Source organism: Cyanistes caeruleus, chromosome 6, assembly GCF_971803275.1.
Source record: "Cyanistes caeruleus chromosome 6, bCyaCae1.hap1.1, whole genome shotgun sequence".
In the NCBI taxonomy this organism is placed as follows: domain Eukaryota; kingdom Metazoa; phylum Chordata; class Aves; order Passeriformes; family Paridae; genus Cyanistes; species Cyanistes caeruleus.
The window spans coordinates 14,486,231-14,503,773 of record NC_141706.1 but is presented as its reverse complement, the minus strand read 5'-3'; the positions used below and the strand labels follow the sequence as shown (position 1 = coordinate 14,503,773).

General features: G+C 42.1%; 1 protein-coding gene across 1 annotated transcript; it reads left to right on the top strand.

Moving 5' to 3' along the window:
• Positions 1 to 11,383: 11,383 nt before the first annotated feature.
• On the top strand, positions 11,384 to 17,163 carry LOC147652462 (uncharacterized). Its single transcript, XM_086892596.1, has 2 exons — positions 11,384 to 16,367; positions 16,681 to 17,163. Exons 1-2 carry the CDS (start codon positions 15,555 to 15,557, stop codon positions 16,876 to 16,878), a joined length of 1,011 nt encoding a protein of 336 aa, XP_086748722.1. The 5' UTR covers positions 11,384 to 15,554; the 3' UTR covers positions 16,879 to 17,163.
• The last annotated feature ends 380 nt before the right edge of the window (positions 17,164 to 17,543 follow it).

Here is a 17,543-nt window from a genome sequence, read left to right as displayed (position 1 = left end):
TGGGATGTTCTGGGAATTGGTGGAGATTTTGTGGGACATTCCTGTGAATTGGTAGGGTTTTGAAATGATTGAGGGAGTTTTGTGGGACTTCTCTGGAATTTGGTGGGGTTTTTCTGGAATTGTGTGGGATTCTGAGGAGACTTGAAGAATTTTGAGGAATTTTTCTTAGATTTTGTGGAAACTTGTGGAGGTTTTGGGTGATTTTTGTGTGATTTTGTGGGATATTGAGGAGATTTAGGGATCTTGAGGGATTTCTCATGTATTTTGTGGGAATTTGTGGAGATTTGGTGGGATAATTTTCTAGAATTTGGTCATGTTTTGAGAAGATTTAGGGAATTTTGTGGTGTTTTTTCTTGAATTTTGTGGGAAACTGTGCTGATTTTATGGGGCGTTTCTGGAATTTGGTCGAGTTTTCAGAAGATTTAGGGATTTTTGTGGGATTTCTGTGGGATGTTCTGGGAATTGGTGGAGATTTTGTGGGGCATTCCTGTGAATTGGTAGGGTTTTGAAATGATTGAGGGAGTTTTGTGGGACTTCTCTGGAATTTTGTGTGTTTTTTCTGGAATTGTGTGGGATTCTGAGGAGACTTGAAGAATTTTGAGGAATTTTTCTTAGATTTTGTGGAAACTTGTGGAGGTTTTGTGTGATTTTTGTGTGATTTTGTGGGATATTGAGGCGATTTAGGGATCTTGAGGGATTTCTCATGTATTTTGTAAGAATATGTGGAGATTTGGTGGGATATTTTTCTAGAATTTGGTCGTGTTTTGAGAAGATTTAGGGAATTTTGTGGGATTTTTCCTGGAATTTTGTTGGATATTAGGGAGAATTTGTGGGATGTTTGTGGAACTTTGAGGGACTTTTCTGGAATTTGGTGAGATTCTGTAGAGAACTGACGAATTATCAGGGATTTTTCATATATTCTGTGGGAATTTGTGGAGATTCTGTGGGATTTTTCTGGAATTTGGCCGTGTTTTGAGAAGATTTAGAGAATTTTGTGGGATTTTTCTTGAATTTTGTTGGATATTGAGGAGATTTTGTGGGATGTTTGTGGAACTTTGAGGGACTTTTCTGGAATTTGGTGAGATTCTGTAGAGAACTGACGAATTATCAGGGATTTTTCATGTATTCTGTGGGAATTTGTGGAGATTCGGTGGGATTTTTCTGGAATTTTGGTTGTGTTTTGAGAAAATTTAGGGAATTTTGTGGGATTTTTCTGGGATTTTGTTGGGTATTGGGGACATTTTGTGGGATGTTTCTGGAATTTGGTGGGGCTTTTCAAGAATTTTGTGGTATTTTGAAAAGATTTAGGGAATTTTGTGGTGTTTTTTCTTGAATTTTGTGGGAAACTGTGCTGATTTTATGGGGCGTTTCTGGAATTTGGTCGAGTTTTCAGAAGTGTTAGGGATTTTTGTGAGATTTTTGTGGGATGTTTGTGGAAATTTGAGGGACTTTTCTGGAATTTGGTGAGATTCTGTAGAGAACTGATGAATTATCAGGGATTTTTCATGTATTCTGTGGGAATTTGTGGAGATTCGGTGGGATTTTTGTGGATCTTGGCCGTGTTTTGAGAAGATTTAGAGAATTTAGTGGGATTTTTCCTGGAATTTTGTTGGATACTGGGGAGATTTTGTGGGATGTTTGTGGAACTTTGAGGGACTTTTTAGGAATTTGGTGAGATTCTGTAGAGAACTGACGAATTATCAGGGATTTGTCATGTATTCCGTAGGAATTTGTGGAGATTCTGTGGGATTTTTCTGGAATTTGGTAGAGTTTTGAGAAGATTTAGGGAATTTTGTGGGACTTTTCTGGGATTTTGTTGGATATTGAGGACATTTTGTGGGATGTTTCTGGAATTTGGTGGGGCTTTTCAAGAATTTTGTGGTATTTTGAAAAGATTTAGGGAATTTTGTGGTGTTTTTTCTTGAATTTTGTAGGAAACTCTGCTGATTTTATGGGGCGTTTCTGGAATTTGGTCGAGTTTTCAGAAGATTTAGGGATTTTTGTGAGATTTTTGCGGGATGTTCTGGGAATTGGTGGAGATTTTGTGGGACATTCCTGTGAATTGGTAGGGTTTTGAAATGATTGAGGGAGTTTTGTGGGACTTCTCTGGAATTTTGTGTGTTTTTTCTGGAATTGTGTGGGATTCTGAGGAGACTTGAAGAATTTTGAGGAATTTTTTTAGATTTTGTGGGTATTTGTGGAGAATCTGTGGGATTTTACTGGAATTTGGTGGGCCTTTTCAAGGACTTTGTGTGGTTTTGAGGAGACTTGAAGAATTTTGAGGAATTTTTCTTAGATTTTGTGGAAACTTGTGGAGGTTTTGTGTGATTTTTGTGTGATTTTGTGGGATATCGAGGCGATTTCGGGATCTTGAGGGATTTTTCATGTATTTTGTGGGAATTTGTGGAGATTTGGTGGGATATTTTTCTAGAATTTGGTCGTGTTTTGAGAAGATTTATGGAATTTTGTGTGATTTTTCTTGAATTTTGTGGGATATTGAGGAGATTTTGTGGGATGTTTGTGGAACTTTGAGGGACTTTTCTGGAATTTGGTGAGATTCTGTAGAGAACTGACGAATTATCAGGGGTATTTTCATGTATTCTGTGGGAATTTGTGGAGATTCGGTGGGATTTTTGTGGATTTTGGCCATGTTTTGAGAAGATTTAGGGAATTTTGTGGGACTTTTCTGGGATTTTGTTGGGTATTGAGGAAATTTTGTGGGATGTTTCTGGAATTTGGTGGGGCTTTTCAAGAATTTTGTGGTATTTTGAAAAGATTTAGGGAATTTTGTGGTGTTTTTTCTTGAATTTTGTGGGAAACTGTGCTGATTTTATGGGGCGTTTCTGGAATTTGGTCAAGTTTTCAGAAGATTTAGGGATTTTTCTGGGATTTCTGTGGGATGTTCTGGGAATTGGTGGAGATTTTGTGGGACATTCCTGTGAATTGGTAGGGTTTTGAAATGATTGAGGGAGTTTTGTGGGACTTCTCTGGAATTTGGTGTGTTTTTTCTGGAATTGTGTGGGATTCTGAGGAGACTTGAAGAATTTTGAGGAATTTTTCTTAGATTTTGTGGAAACTTGTGGAGGTTTTGTGGTATTTTTGTGTGATTTTGTGGGATATTGAGGCGATTTAGGGATCTTGAGGGATTTCTCATGTATTTTGTGGGAATTTGTGGAGATTTGGTGGGATATTTTTCTAGAATTTGGTCGTGTTTTGAGAAGATTTAGGGAATTTTGTGGGATTTTTCCTGGAATTTTGTTGGATACTGGGGAGATTTTGTGGGTGTTTTGTGGAACTTTGAGGGACTTTTTAGGAATTTGGTGAGATTCTGTAGAGAACTGCCGAATTATCAGGGATTTTTCATGTATTCTGTGGGAATTTGTGGAGATTCGGTGGGATTTTTGAGGATTTTGGCCGTGTTTTGAGAAGATTTAGGGAATTTTGTGTGATTTTTCTGGGATTTTGTTGGATATTGAGGACATTTTGTGGGATGTTTGTGGAACTTTGAGGGACTTTTTAGGAATTTGGTGAGATTCTGTAGAGAACTGACGAATTATCAGGGATTTGTCATGTATTCTGTGGGAATTTGTGGAGATTCTGTGGGATTTTTCTGGAATTTGGTAGAGTTTTGAGAAGATTTAGGGAATTTTATGTTGTTTTTTCATGAATTTTGTGGGAAACTGTGCTGATTTTATGGGGCGTTTCTGGAATTTGGTCAAGTTTTCAGAAGATTTAGGGAATTGTGTGAGATTTTTCCTGGAATTTTGTTGGATATTAGGGAGATTTTGTGGGAGGCTTGTGGAACTTTGGGGGACTTTTCTGGTATTTGGTGAGATTCTGTAGAGAACTGACGAATTATCAGGGATTTGTCATGTATTCTGTGGGAATTTGTGGAGATTCTGTGGGATTTCTCTGGAATTTGGTGGGGTTTTTCTGGAATTGTGTGGGATTCTGAGGAGACTTGAAGAATTTTGAGGAATTTGATTTAGATTTTTGTGGGAATTTGTGGAGATTCTGTGGGATTTTTCTGGAATTTGGTGGGCCTTTTCACGAACTTTGTGTGGTTTTGAGGAGACTTGAAGAATTTTGAGGAATTTTTCTTAGATTTTGTGGAAACTTGTGGAGGTTTTGTGGGATTTTTGTGTGATTTTGTGGGATATTGAGGCGATTTAGGGATCTTGAGGGATTTTTCATGTATTTTGTGGGATTTTGTGGAGATTTGGTGGGATATTTTTCTAGAATTTGGTCGTGTTTTGAGAAGATTTAGGAAATTTTGTGGGATTTTTCCTGGAATTTTGTTGGATATTAGAGAGAATTTGTGGGATGTTTGTGGAACTTTGAGGGACTTTTTAGGAATTTGGTGAGATTCTGTAGAGAACTGACGAATTATCAGGGATTTGTCATGTATTCTGTGGGAATTTGTGGAGATTCTGTGGGATTTTTCTGGAATTTGGTAGAGTTTTGAGAAGATTTAGGGAATTTTGTGGGACTTTTCTGGGATTTTGTTGGATATTGAGGACATTTTGTGGGATGTTTCGGGAATTTGGTGGGGCTTTTCAAGAATTTTGTGGTATTTTGAAAAGATTTAGGGAATTTTGTGGTGTTTTTTCTTGAGTTTTGTGGGAAACTGTGCTGATTTTATGGGGCGTTTCCGGAATTTGGTCGAGTTTTCAGAAGATTTAGGGATTTTTGTGGGATTTCTGTGGGATGTTCTGGGAATTGGTGGAGATTTTGTGGGACATTCCTGTGAATTGGTAGGGTTTTGAAATGATTGAGGGAGTTTTGTGGGACTTTTCTGGAATTTGGTGTGTTTTTTCTGGAATTGTGTGGGATTCTGAGGAGACTTGAAGAATTTTGAGGAATTTTTCTTAGATTTTGTGGAAACTTGTGGAGGTTTTGGGTGATTTTTGTGTGATTTTGTGGGATATTGAGGAGATTTAGGGATCTTGAGGGATTTCTCATGTATTTTGTGGGAATTTGTGGAGATTTGGTGGGATAATTTTCTAGAATTTGGTCGTGTTTTGAGAAGATTTAGGGAATTTTGTGGTGTTTTTTCTTGAATTTTGTGGGAAACTCTGCTGATTTTATTGGGCGTTGCTGGAATTTGGTCAAGTTTTCAGAAGATTTAGGGAATTGTGTGAGATTTTTCCTGGAATTTTGTTGGATATTAGGGAGATTTTGTGGGATGCTTGTGGAACTTTGAGGGACTTTTCTGGAATTTGGTGAGATTCTGTAGAGAACTGACGAATTATCAGGGATTTTTCATGTATTCTGTGGGAATTTGTGGAGATTTGGTGGGATATTTTTCTAGAATTTGGTCGTGTTTTGAGAAGATTTAGAGAATTTTGTGGGATTTTTCCTGGAATTTTGTTGGATATTGAGGAGATTTTGTGGGATGTTTGTGGAACTTTGAGGGACTTTTCTGGAATTTGGTGAGATTCTGTAGAGAACTGACGAATTATCAGGGATTTGTCATGTATTCTGTGGGAATTTGTGGAGATTCTGTGGGATTTTTGTGGATTTTGGCCGTGTTTTGAGAAGATTTAGAGAATTTTGTGGGATTTTTCTTGAATTTTGTTCGATATTGAGGAGATTTTGTGGGATGTTTGTGGAACTTTGAGGGACTTTTTAGGAATTTGGTGAGATTCTGTAGAGAACTGAAGAATTATCAGGGATTTTTCATGTATTCTGTGGGAATTTGTGGAGATTCTGTGGGATTTTTCTGGAATTTGGTCGTGTTTTGAGAAGATTTAGGGAATTTTGTGGGACTTTTCTGGGATTTTGTTGGGTATTGAGGACATTTTGTGGGATGTTTCGGGAATTTGGTGGGGCTTTTCAAGAATTTTGTGGTATTTTGAAAAGGTTTAGGGAATTTTGTGGTGTTTTTTCTTGAATTTTGTGGGAAACTGTGCTGATTTTATGGAGCGTTTCTGGAATTTGGTCGAGTTTTCAGAAGTGTTAGGGATTTTTGCGAGATTTTTGTGGGATGTTCTGGGAATTGGTGGAGATTTTGTGGGACATTCCTGTGAATTGGTAGGTTTTTGAAATGATTGAGGGAGTTTTGTGGGACTTCTCTGGAATTTTGTGTGTTTTTTCTGGAATTGTGTGGGATTCTGAGGAGACTTGAAGAATTTTGAGGAATTTTTCTTAGATTTTGTGGAAACTTGTGGAGGTTTTGTGTGATTTTTGTGTGATTTTGTGGGATATTGAGGCGATTTAGGGATCTTGAGGGATTTCTCATATATTTTGTGGGAATTTGTGGAGATTTGGTGGGATATTTTTCTAGAATTTGGTCGTGTTTTGAGAAGATTTAGGGAATTTTGTGGTGTTTTTTCTTGAATTTTGTGGGAAACTGTGCTGATTTTATGGGGCGTTTCAGGAATTTGGTCGAGTTTTCAGAAGATTTAGGGATTTTTGTGGGATTTCTGTGGGATGTTCTGGGAATTGGTGGAGATTTTGTGGGACATTCCTCTGAATTGGTAGGGTTTTGAAATGATTTAGGGAGTTTTGTGGGACTTCTCTGGAATTTTGTGTGTTTTTTCTGGAATTGTGTGGGATTCTGAGGAGACTTGAAGAATTTTGAGGAATTTTTCTTAGATTTTGTGGAAACTTGTGGAGGTTTTGTGTGATTTTTGTGTGATTTTGTGGGATATTGAGGCGATTTAGGGATCTTGAGGGATTTCTCATATATTTTGTGGGAATTTGTGGAGATTTGGTGGGATATTTTTCAAGAATTTGGTCGTGTTTTGAGAAGATTTAGGGAATTTTGTGGGATTTTTCCTGGAATTTTGTTGGATATTAGGGAGAATTTGTGGGATGTTTGTGGAACTTTGAGGGACTTTTCTGGAATTTGGTGAGATTCTGTAGAGAACTGACGAATTATCAGGGATTTTTCATGTATTCTGTGGGAATTTGTGGAGATTTGGTGGGATTTTTTTGGAATTTGGTAGAGTTTTGAGAGATTTAGGGAATTTTATGTTGTTTTTTCTTGAATTTTGTGGGAAACTGTGCTGATTTTATGGGGCGTTTCTGGAATTTGGTCAAGTTTCAGAAGATTTAGGGAATTGTGTGAGATTTTTCCTGGAATTTTTTTGGATATTAGGGAGATTTTGTGGGAGGCTTGTGGAACTTTGAGGGACTTTTCTGGTATTTGGTGAGATTCTGTAGAGAACTGACGAATTATCAGGGATTTTTCATGTATTCTTTGGGAATTTGTGGAGATTCGGTGGGATATTTTTCTAGAATTTGGTCGTGTTTTGAGAAGATTTAGAGAATTTTGTGGGATTTTTCCTGGAATTTTGTTGGATATTGAGGAGATTTTGTGGGATGTTTGTGGAACTTTGAGGGACTTTTCTGGAATTTGGTGAGATTCTGTAGAGAACTGACGAATTATCAGGGATTTTTCATGTATTCTGTGGGAATTTGTGGAGATTTTGTGGGATTTTTGTGGATTTTGGCCGTGTTTTGAGAAGATTTAGAGAATTTTGTGGGATTTTTCTTGAATTTTGTTCGATATTGAGGAGATTTTGTGGGATGTTTGTGGAACTTTGAGGGACTTTTCTGGAATTTGGAGAGATTCTGTAGAGAACTGACGAATTATCAGGGATTTTTCACGTATTCTGTGGGAATTTGTGGAGATTCGGTGGGATATTTTTCTAGAATTTGGTCGTGTTTTGAGAAGATTTAGGGAATTTTGTGGGATTTTTCCTGGCATTTTGTTGGATACTGGGGAGATTTTGTGGGATGTTTGTGGAACTTTGAGGGACTCTTCTGGAATTTGGTGATATTCTGTAGAGAACTGACGAATTATCAGGGATTTTTCATGTATTCTGTGGGAATTTGTGGAGATTCTGTGGGATTTTTGTGGATTTTGGCCGTGTTTTGAGAAGATTTAGAGAATTTTGTGTGATTTTTCTGGGATTTTGTTGGATATTGGGGACATTTTGTGGGATGTTTCTGGAATTTGGTGGGGCTTTTCAAGAATTTTGTGGTATTTTGAAAAGGTTTAGGGAATTTTGTGGTGTTTTTTCTTGAATTTTGTGGGAAACTGTGCTGATTTTATGGGGCGTTTCTGGAATTTGGTCGAGTTTTCAGAAGATTTAGGGATTTTTGTGAGATTTTTGTGGGATGTTCTGGGAATTGGTAGAGATTTTGTGGGACATTCCTGTGAATTGGTAGAGTTTTGAAATGATTTAGGGAGTTTTGTGGGACTTCTCTGGAATTTTGTGGGGTTTTTCTGGAATTGTTTGGGATTCTGAGGAGACTTGAAGAATTTTGAGGAATTTGGTTTAGATTTTTGTGGGAATTTGTGGAGATTCTGTGGGATTTTTCTGGAATTTGGTGGGCCTTTTCACGAACTTTGTGTGGTTTTGAGGAGACTTGAAGAATTTTGAGGAATTTTTCTTAGATTTTGTGGAAACTTGTGGAGGTTTTGTGGGATTTTTGTGTGATTTTGTGGGATATTGAGGCGATTTAGGGATCTTGAGGGATTTTTCATGTATTTTGTGGGAATTTGTGGAGATTTGGTGGGATATTTTTCTAGAATTTGGTCGTGTTTTGAGAAGATTTAGGGAATTTTGTGGGATTTTTCCTGGAATTTTGTTGGATACTGGGGAGATTTTGTGGGTGTTTTGTGGAACTTTGAGGGACTTTTTAGGAATTTGGTGAGATTCTGTAGAGAACTGACAAATTATCAGGGATTTTTCATGTATTCTGTGGGAATTTGTGGAGATTCGGTGGGATTTTTCTGGAATTTGGTAGAGTTTTCAGAAGATTTAGGGAATTTTGTGGGACTTTTCTGGGATTTTGTTGGATATTGAGGACATTTTGTGGGATGTTTCGGGAATTTGGTGGGGCTTTTTAAGAATTTTGTGGTATTTTGAAAAGATTTAGGGAATTTTGTGGTGTTTTTTCTTGAATTTTGTGGGAAACTGTGCTGATTTTATGGGGCGTTTCTGGAATTTGGTCGAGTTTTCAGAAGATTTAGGGATTTTTGTGGGATTTTTGTGGGATGTTCTGGGAATTGGTGGAGATTTTGTGGGACATTCCTGTGAATTGGTAGGGTTTTGAAATGATTTAGGGAGTTTTGTGGGACTTCTCTGGAATTTTGTGGGGTTTTTCTGGAATTGTGTGGGATTCTGAGGAGACTTGAAGAATCTCCATCACTCGGTCAAAAAAAGAACATTTATGTTTGCAGCTTTCAAATAAGTTTCCTTCTTCAAGTGATTTCTTCAGATCTGGCACAAACCCCCTCAATAGAATAAATAATTCTAATTGGCTTCCTAACAGAGGATTTTGCTGGACCTTTCCTAATAAATCCAAGCAGTTTCAGCACAAGATGTGCATGGTCATTTTTCTTTTCTATCCCTTGCTTCATGACTCAACTCTTCACTTTATTGTACTCAATTTTATAGTTCAGATTTTAAGCTGAAGAAAAATCCTTCTCTCTGAAGAAGATTTTCTCATCAATTGAGCCATATATATTTTTAATAGGGATATCAAACCCAGCCTGATGGAACAAACACCTTGAGACACCTTCTGGACATGAATGTCTCTTTAAAAATATTAAAGCTCTAAGGGTTGAATTCTTTGCAGGTTTAACTGAACTGAAAGAATAAGAGACTTTGCAATGGGATGAAATGATGACTCAGGTCTCTAGGACATAATCAGGTTTATAGGATCTCTCCAGCAGCCCCCGTCCATAGGGCTTTGCACTCCTGTTCTCCCATTTAACAGAGGAAATAGGTACACTTAAAAAGGGTTACCAAAACCCTTTTACCTTTAACCTATTAACAAAAGCTAAACGAGATACTTGGGAAAATCCTAATGCAAAGAAACATTCTGAGTGCGGCATTTTCTTATTGAATAAGCTCTTATTTTCTTAGCCAGATTCCTGTGGTGGAATCTGGCCTTGAACAGAGATTTTTAACACCAATATTGTGGAATGGGACGAGAGGACCTTTGTTTCCAGCTGCCTGTGCTGGTTTCTGTTCACCCTAGACTGACACCAAATAAACACGGTGCTGGGTTTCCATATAAATTATTGTAGTAGAAAGGCACCTGTTATTCCTTCAGAAAGAGCTCCCTACAACAACACAAAATTTCTTCCCAAGCCAAGGGAAGTTTATTTCCCTCTGTAATTTTACTGTGTGTGTGTGTGTGTGCGCTAGGTGGAAATAGAGAACTGTGAAAAGGCTCATTTTAGCAGGGATAACAGCTCACAGAAGTTATTCTGAGGCCTGGGCCGGAATGAATCACATTCCCACGTGTGTGTGCTGCCTGGCAGCAATCAATGCTTCCTCTTAGCAAGGGCACTCCGGGGGATGGAGAAATCAGAGCTGTGAAAAACCCAGCAAATCCTGCCTGACAGCTTCTCCAGGCAAACCGCCCTGCCGGGGCACCGGGAGCACGCTGGGATGTCGGGCCCATTCCACAGGGGCTCCTTTGGGATCCCTGCGCATCCCAAAACCCCATAACCCACTGCCCACCCCGGCCCCCAGTGCACTGACCTGGCTGGGAAGCTGTGAAGCAGGGGAGATGCTGATGGCAGAGGGCTGGGAAGCAGGGGAGATGCTGGGATGGCAGAGCTGGGAAGCAGTGAAAATATTGCAGTTCTGTAATTCAGGAAGAAGCACATGTTCCAAAGGAAATCCATCCAAAGCAGATTATACAGCATAGATTTGTTATCCATTTGAAGTTATTAACTGGAAGACAAAGAAAGATTTCTTTGGTAGCCTCACAGGTTTATCTTCATCATTTATAATAGGACAGTTACTCTGCTTTAAATATAAGTGGTTTCTTTCCCCCAACAGTCTCATCTACCTCCTCACCAAGCTGATAGAGAATAGAGGAGCACAGATCGTGTGAGGAACAGATTTGGAATTACATAAATGGACTTACCATGTGGCTACAGCTGATATTTCCAGCTCTGTGGCCTAAGAGCATCCATCCAATGTCCTGCCAGTCCAGCACTTCCTGATGGTATTTGCAGCCACTGCTTCCACAGAAGTCAGAACAACGCACTTCTCCTTTGAGGTCATCTGGCTGCTCCAAGTGCAACAATGGAGCCACCAAGTTCCAGTTGCAAGGTCAGCATTACAAATTTAAAACCTTCCTGTTACAAAAGGTAAAGGCTCTCCAATCCCGCTGGAAACAAGAGCTTTGAAGAAACCTAACTCTTCCAACTTCAGCTTGCTTCCAACTTGACGGTATCAGCTTTTTAAATAATAAAGGATTGTCTGTAGATTACTGTGGATTAAAATTAGAACTGCAGACCTGACTATTAGTCTCAAGTTTGACGGTGTGAGGAAGGTGATGGTCCTTCTTCTCCATCCCTGGAATCACCATCATGCACTGTCTCGACTATCTCCAAGAGGTATTTTTTTTTTCAACGTGGATAAACTATTTTAGGAAGTTTGGAACAGGGAGAATGGCTGCCTTCCATACAAATCAAACAGGTTCCATTTCCAAGTGATTACAATTGTATCAAAGTCTTCAGACCCAAATAGGTGTAGCCGCTGTGAAATACAGAAGCCCTTATGAAAGGCTCACTCAGAAGGTGTGAATAGAATAAAAAAGAAATTCATTATAAAAAAATGAGGAAGGAAAAAGCCTTCATTCCCTAACACTGCAGAATTCCAGCCAAGTAAAATCTCACTCACTTTACAATGAAAGGAAAATATTTGAGTGGTGGTGGCAGGGACAAGGCGAGGATATACGGTGCCAGGGAGGATTCTGCACTTAGAGATGCTGAGTATCCAGCCAAGAGACAGAAATTCAATTGCCAAGGCATTTGAATGAAGTCAATTAAGTCACATCACCTTTTCTATTTCAGTGTTTCCATCTGACAAGAAAGCAAAGGCGGGCAGCAGAAAGCAGGTGAGCTGCTGCACTCAGGGGTAGGGATCAAATGAACTATGCTGGTTCCATATGCACTATGGGAAAAGCAGGCAGAAGAGAGGAAGAGCTCTAAAATTAAGATGGAATTTTAACCTCTTCCTTCTCTGTTGACACTGACTGTAGGCATGTCTAACAGCTTTTCAGACAATTGTGTTTGATTTTGTTCCACAAACCTTACCTAGATCCACATTCATTAGCTGACTCTCTGCTGCCATCAAAATTGAGGGAAGGAACACCTTTTAGCACTGCTTAGAAACAGAGGAGATCAAACTAAACTCTGCAGCTCCAATGAGCGAAGGAATTATGTCCTATCCACCTTCATGAAGCCGCAAAGACCAAAATCTCTTGAGAGCGTGCCATTTCCTTTCAGCCTTGTGCACTGAGCCTTCAGCTCATCACGGATCAAAAGTTGCTGCACTAAATTACAAGAAAAATGACTGCATTCTGTTTAGTTGCAATCCTGGTAGTCATAACAAATCTTGTGTGCATCAGATGGCCTCCAGAAAAATCACATGCAACAGCAACACCATCCTCAGATGCTCTCCCAGTACCTTACCTAATCATTGCTCCGTCACTGGACAAGACTTGTCCCCACCCTTCACACCTACAGCAACAAACCTACAAATCTTCCAAACATTTCTTCAATTCCACACCCCTCCGGAACATTCCCGCTTAAAACCGCACAGCTGCCCACGGGACAAAGGTCCAGTGTTACAAGCTGCTGCTCTCCCTCCACACAAGCCCCTTGCACATCTTGCACTGCTGCTCTGAAACTGCACAATTTGTCAGCAGCACCATTAGACTCAGAATTGGGAAACAATTCCTTCTGCTGGGTTAAGTTGGAAACAGTTCAGGCTACAGGAGTTCTTTATTATTCACCCTCATGGAATGCCCCTGCCCTTCAGAGCTCAAGCACTCCTGTGCAGAGCATCTCATGGAGCCAAAGAGAAAGGACTGCTGTCCCAAAAGAAGAGTCTGGGAGGAACTCCCAGTGTCCTTCATGCCTTGAGAAAGCTAAGGAGCAGTCACTGATGGCCTAAAGGGTACAAATTCAGTTCAGATGACAAATTTTCCAGGGTGATCCCCCTCCTCTTTATCTTCTAACACAACTACAAACAAACCAAATGATAGATTTCACAAGGAATAAGGGATGTTTAAAAGCAAATCTCTAAACTAAGCCTGGCATGCTCACCCAGGAGTTCAACACAGCAAGGCAGGCACTCTGCACTACCTAGTTCATGGCAAGAGATTTCTAAACTCTACCAAATGAAGTGAAGAAATGAAACAGAGAGCAATAGAACCGTATTTTAATTCATTTCAAGGCATGGAATAACACAGAATCTTTTCCATGAAACTAGGGCATTTTTCTCCCTTATCTAGTGCCCAAGTAAGATTAGAAATTGGGAAAAAAACCACTGAAACTGCAAATGCATTTTGCCCCCAGCTAGAAACAAAAGGTAATTATTTGAAAACTAGAAAAAACTCCAAGAGGAAACGTAAAACATTATGGAATATGTATTATTTTTATCACCCAGAATTCCCCATGTTAAAGGCACAGAGAAAACCATCATTCAGAAGTGGGAAAACAGAGGGACTGTACAAGTGAAATGGAGTTCTGACAAATGATGCTGTGTAGAATATGGGTTCCCAAACCAACAGAACAAAGGCACCCCGACAGCAGCAGCCTCAGAGATTGTACATTGCAGCTGAAGCACGGGGGTTTCTGTAGATTCACCTTGTAAACTGGCACACTTACTTGCCAAGGCTGCTGAACTTCTTTCACCTTAAACCACAAAACCTCCCAGTCCTTCCACAGCAATCACTCCATCAAATCAAGGCAGACCAAAACATGTTCTTTGCGCTGTTCACAATAAGATGAAGTTATGTGCCCAAGAGATACCATTTGAAGTCAGAAGGAACAAGCCAGCAGGTGTAGAAAACTGGTATTTGAAGAAGTGACAAAAAGACAGCAAACTGAAGCCCATGCTTAATACAAAACCCCATGATTAATAGAACACAAATGCAGATGGATATGATAAGCTTGCACTGTCGAAGCTAAAATCATTTCTAACAAAAATCACCACATTTCCAAGAATTCAGTACCACTTGTGGTGGCCACTCCTGATCTCTACATAATATGTCAGCAGTTCAATTGGCAAGAATCTCTTTATCTAGATCCAAGCAGGGAAGAAGTCAAGGTCCCAGTGATATGCAATTCTGTAGCTTCATTAGAAACCTTTCATCCTGCAATAGTTGAAATCCAAGCGAGAAAAGAACCTGTTTGGACACCAACTATCCTTAGTAGCAACGTTTTGCAGCACGCAATTTGAAAAGGTTAACCTGCCAGGCAATAATACAGATAAGAAAAATGAAAAGGAGGGCAAGGAGAATCATCTGCTGCTGAAACTGCTCTTCTACAAAAACAAAGTGATATGAAGATTCAGCCCGTGAAGAACACATTCCTCAACCAGGAGAGAAAAACACAATTCTTAAAAATCTCCTCTGTCGTTCTGATTGGGAACGGTGGGAAAGAACGACACGGACTCTCAAGGGAGTCACAACAGGAGAATCTTCTCTACTTTATTACTCTAGGCTTGTCTAATAGACAGATACGTGGAAAGTACAGAAAGGAAACTCTTATTGCTTAGTAAAGTGCTACATCACCATCATTGGTCAGCGGGGCTCACCACCCCCCTGACTTTCTCCTGCAAGGAAAACAAGAGGACAGACAAACAGCACCTGGCAGTTGTTTTCTGTCTCTGAGGATTGTTTTGAAATCCTCCTATGAATTCCCAGGCTAGCTTCTCGGGCAGGACTGATAGGCCATGGGGCCTGCAGTTTCTGCAGCTCTCTGCAGCCTGCTCCAAAGCTAGCATCCATACTCTCCACTACATAAGAAATAGAAAACTGACTACAAATCACGTGTTCACTACTTGTTGCTTGTTCACTACTCAGACATCAGAATTACTACCACAATACTAGAAGAACAATCCAAGAAACATATTCCAGGGATGCATTTTAATTCATTTGCTGCTGCCAGCCGTGCTGTGCTTTGCTTCTATCCATCCACCCTGCTGCAAAAAGGTTCAATTGTGTTTTCACCATCACTTCAAATCAGCTCTTTGACTCACAGCTCACCGCAGACCTCGAAACAGGAGGCAAAGATCTGCACCACTTGGCCTTTCAGAACTTCTCACCCATCTATGACCTTTCTGGGGCCAGCTTCAGAAAATGGGGGGGAAGCCATTCCAAGGAACACGACCAAGGAAATCACACAGCACTCGGGACTTGTTCCAGGCATCAAATTTTTAATGGATGATGTGAAGTAACACCGAAGCAATTCCTGTCCACAGAAAAAAAGATTTCAAATGGTTTTGTCTCAAGGACAATCACTGGAGGTTGAAAATTTCTGGGGCTGAAAGTTACATGAGGTCCTCAACACTGAGCAATCAATATCCCCACAGTCTAAACTGTGAAATTACTACCTGGGCAAGGAGAACATTTTCAGGATTTGCAACTCATCTCAAAGCCTCAGTAGAACTCAACCAGCAGAATTCCCCTGAGATGGCACTGTGCTCTGGAAGCCCTCAAATACTCACTAAAACAGACTTGACTTTCACTAGGACAGCTGCTCATGAAAATCTGGGGTAAAACCTATGGGAAGTGGCCATGTGCACGCATATTCCTTCTTCCCACAGCAGGCACAATCAAATCCTCCTTTGAATGGCCTCCAAGTTGAGCAGCACTCATTGGCACAGCCTCTTCTCCCACAGACAGGCCAGCGAGCAACACGGCAGCGCCAGCCAGGTGGGCAAGGACAAGAGAGAGCAGATGCCAACAAGGCTTGGAAGCTGGGCCAAGGGAGGTTTACGCTGGCCATTGGGAAGAACTTGTGCCCAGCGTGGGCCATCAGATACTGCAATGGCCTGACAGGGGCTGCTGGAGTCATCATTGTGGCACGGGTGCAAGGCAAGCCAGGCCGCAGCGCTCGGGCCCCGCTCTGCTGGCCATACTTGCCGCCATGGCTCCCAGCTTGGACTCAACATTCTCTCAGGGCTCTCTGCAGCCAGGGTGTTCTGTGCTTCTGTGACATCACAGCCTCTGGGGACGGCACGCTGGCTGGCAACTGTCCCCAGCTGTTGCTGCGCCCCAGTGCCCAGGCACAGCTGCTCGCAGAGAGACGCCCAGAGCCTCGGTGCTGCTGGCAGAGCACTATGGCTGCTCACGGCTCCTCCGCGCTGCTGCAGCTTTACGTGCTGCTGCTCTTGGCTCATCCCCTCGACCCTGTGAGCAAACCTGAGCGCAGCACGGATGCCTCTCCTCTGCTTCTGGAGGATTGTCATCTGGACGAGTCGGACCCTGAGCGCATCCGGTGGGCGGCCAGGACATTCCTGCTCATCGACCTGCTCATCATAGGAATGGCCATGGGATGGTCGCTCGGAAAAAGAATTCAGAGACGCTGGCGAGAGGTGAGGAGGGGGGTGGGGGGTCAGGCAGGCGGGATGGGGCAGACCTTGAGGGCCTCTTGGGCACCCTTTGGCCAATGCCCTGCGGCAGAAGGGGCCTGAGCTCCTGGCTGGGGAATGCGGCCCAGGGGCTGAGCTCCATGGACAGCACCAAGCAGAGGCGGCAGAGCTCTGCCTGCTGCAGCCTCTTCCCCGGGCCAGCCCAGCCCAACTGGGCCCGAGTCTCTGTCTCCCAGGCCAAAGGCAGCCCCACAGGTGCCGGCCCCGCTCTGCCCCTCTGCCTCTTCCATGGGGATCCCTGTGCTTTGCCTTGCAGCGGAATCTCCAGAGCCCTTCGGGCCGTGCGGGGCCCCGCCGCCATCGAAGACAGGGCTGTCCCACGGAGCTGATGCAGCTGCTGATGGACAACCGCGACCTGATGCGGCTGCTCCTTCGCGACAGCCCTCAACCAACCACCAAGATGGCGGCAAAAGAGGGCAGTGACAGGAGACTCCGCACCTCCCCACAGCTCTGACCTCCAGCGTCGCGCTCCAGCTACAGAACCTTACGGGGAACGGGTGACCAGTGCCCAGCCCAGGCACTGCGACGTTCCCCACCTTACAAGTTAGCCACACCCCTGTTGTTGTTCGATTCCCCACCACGTTTCCCCCAAGAAGTTGACCTTTCCCTTAGTGTTCAGTTCTAAACAGTTGAAGCATTGAAGTTTCTTAGCCTTAAGATTCTTACCCCATAGTCTTCTAGTAACGTTGGATTGTAGATTTTAGAAGTAGTCAAGTGAATAAAGTTCACGTTTTCTACACGTTGCTGTGTCATTTTCTTGAGGTTGCACCTGAGACCTGGGGACTCCTTGAGAGATGGCTTTGCATGGCAGCTCCAGACTGCCTGCAATGGAGAGCCCCAGTGCCCCAGCAGGCTTTGCAAGAGCACGGAGGGCAGCGGGAAAGAAGAAGGTGGCCAATATTCACCTGCCTCCACCTTCCAAGGAAGCTTGCAGTCAAACCCTGTCTGCCCTTTAGGGGGGACCCTAAAGGCCCCGGCAGGCATCCCCATGGCCCCAGGACGGGGGGCTTGCAGCACTCTGGGGCACCAGGAAAGGAGCAGGATCATCCCTGGAAAGCTGTCTGGAGACAAATCCAGAGACGTCTCCCCTGGCATCCAGGCAAGGGCTGAATACAGGCA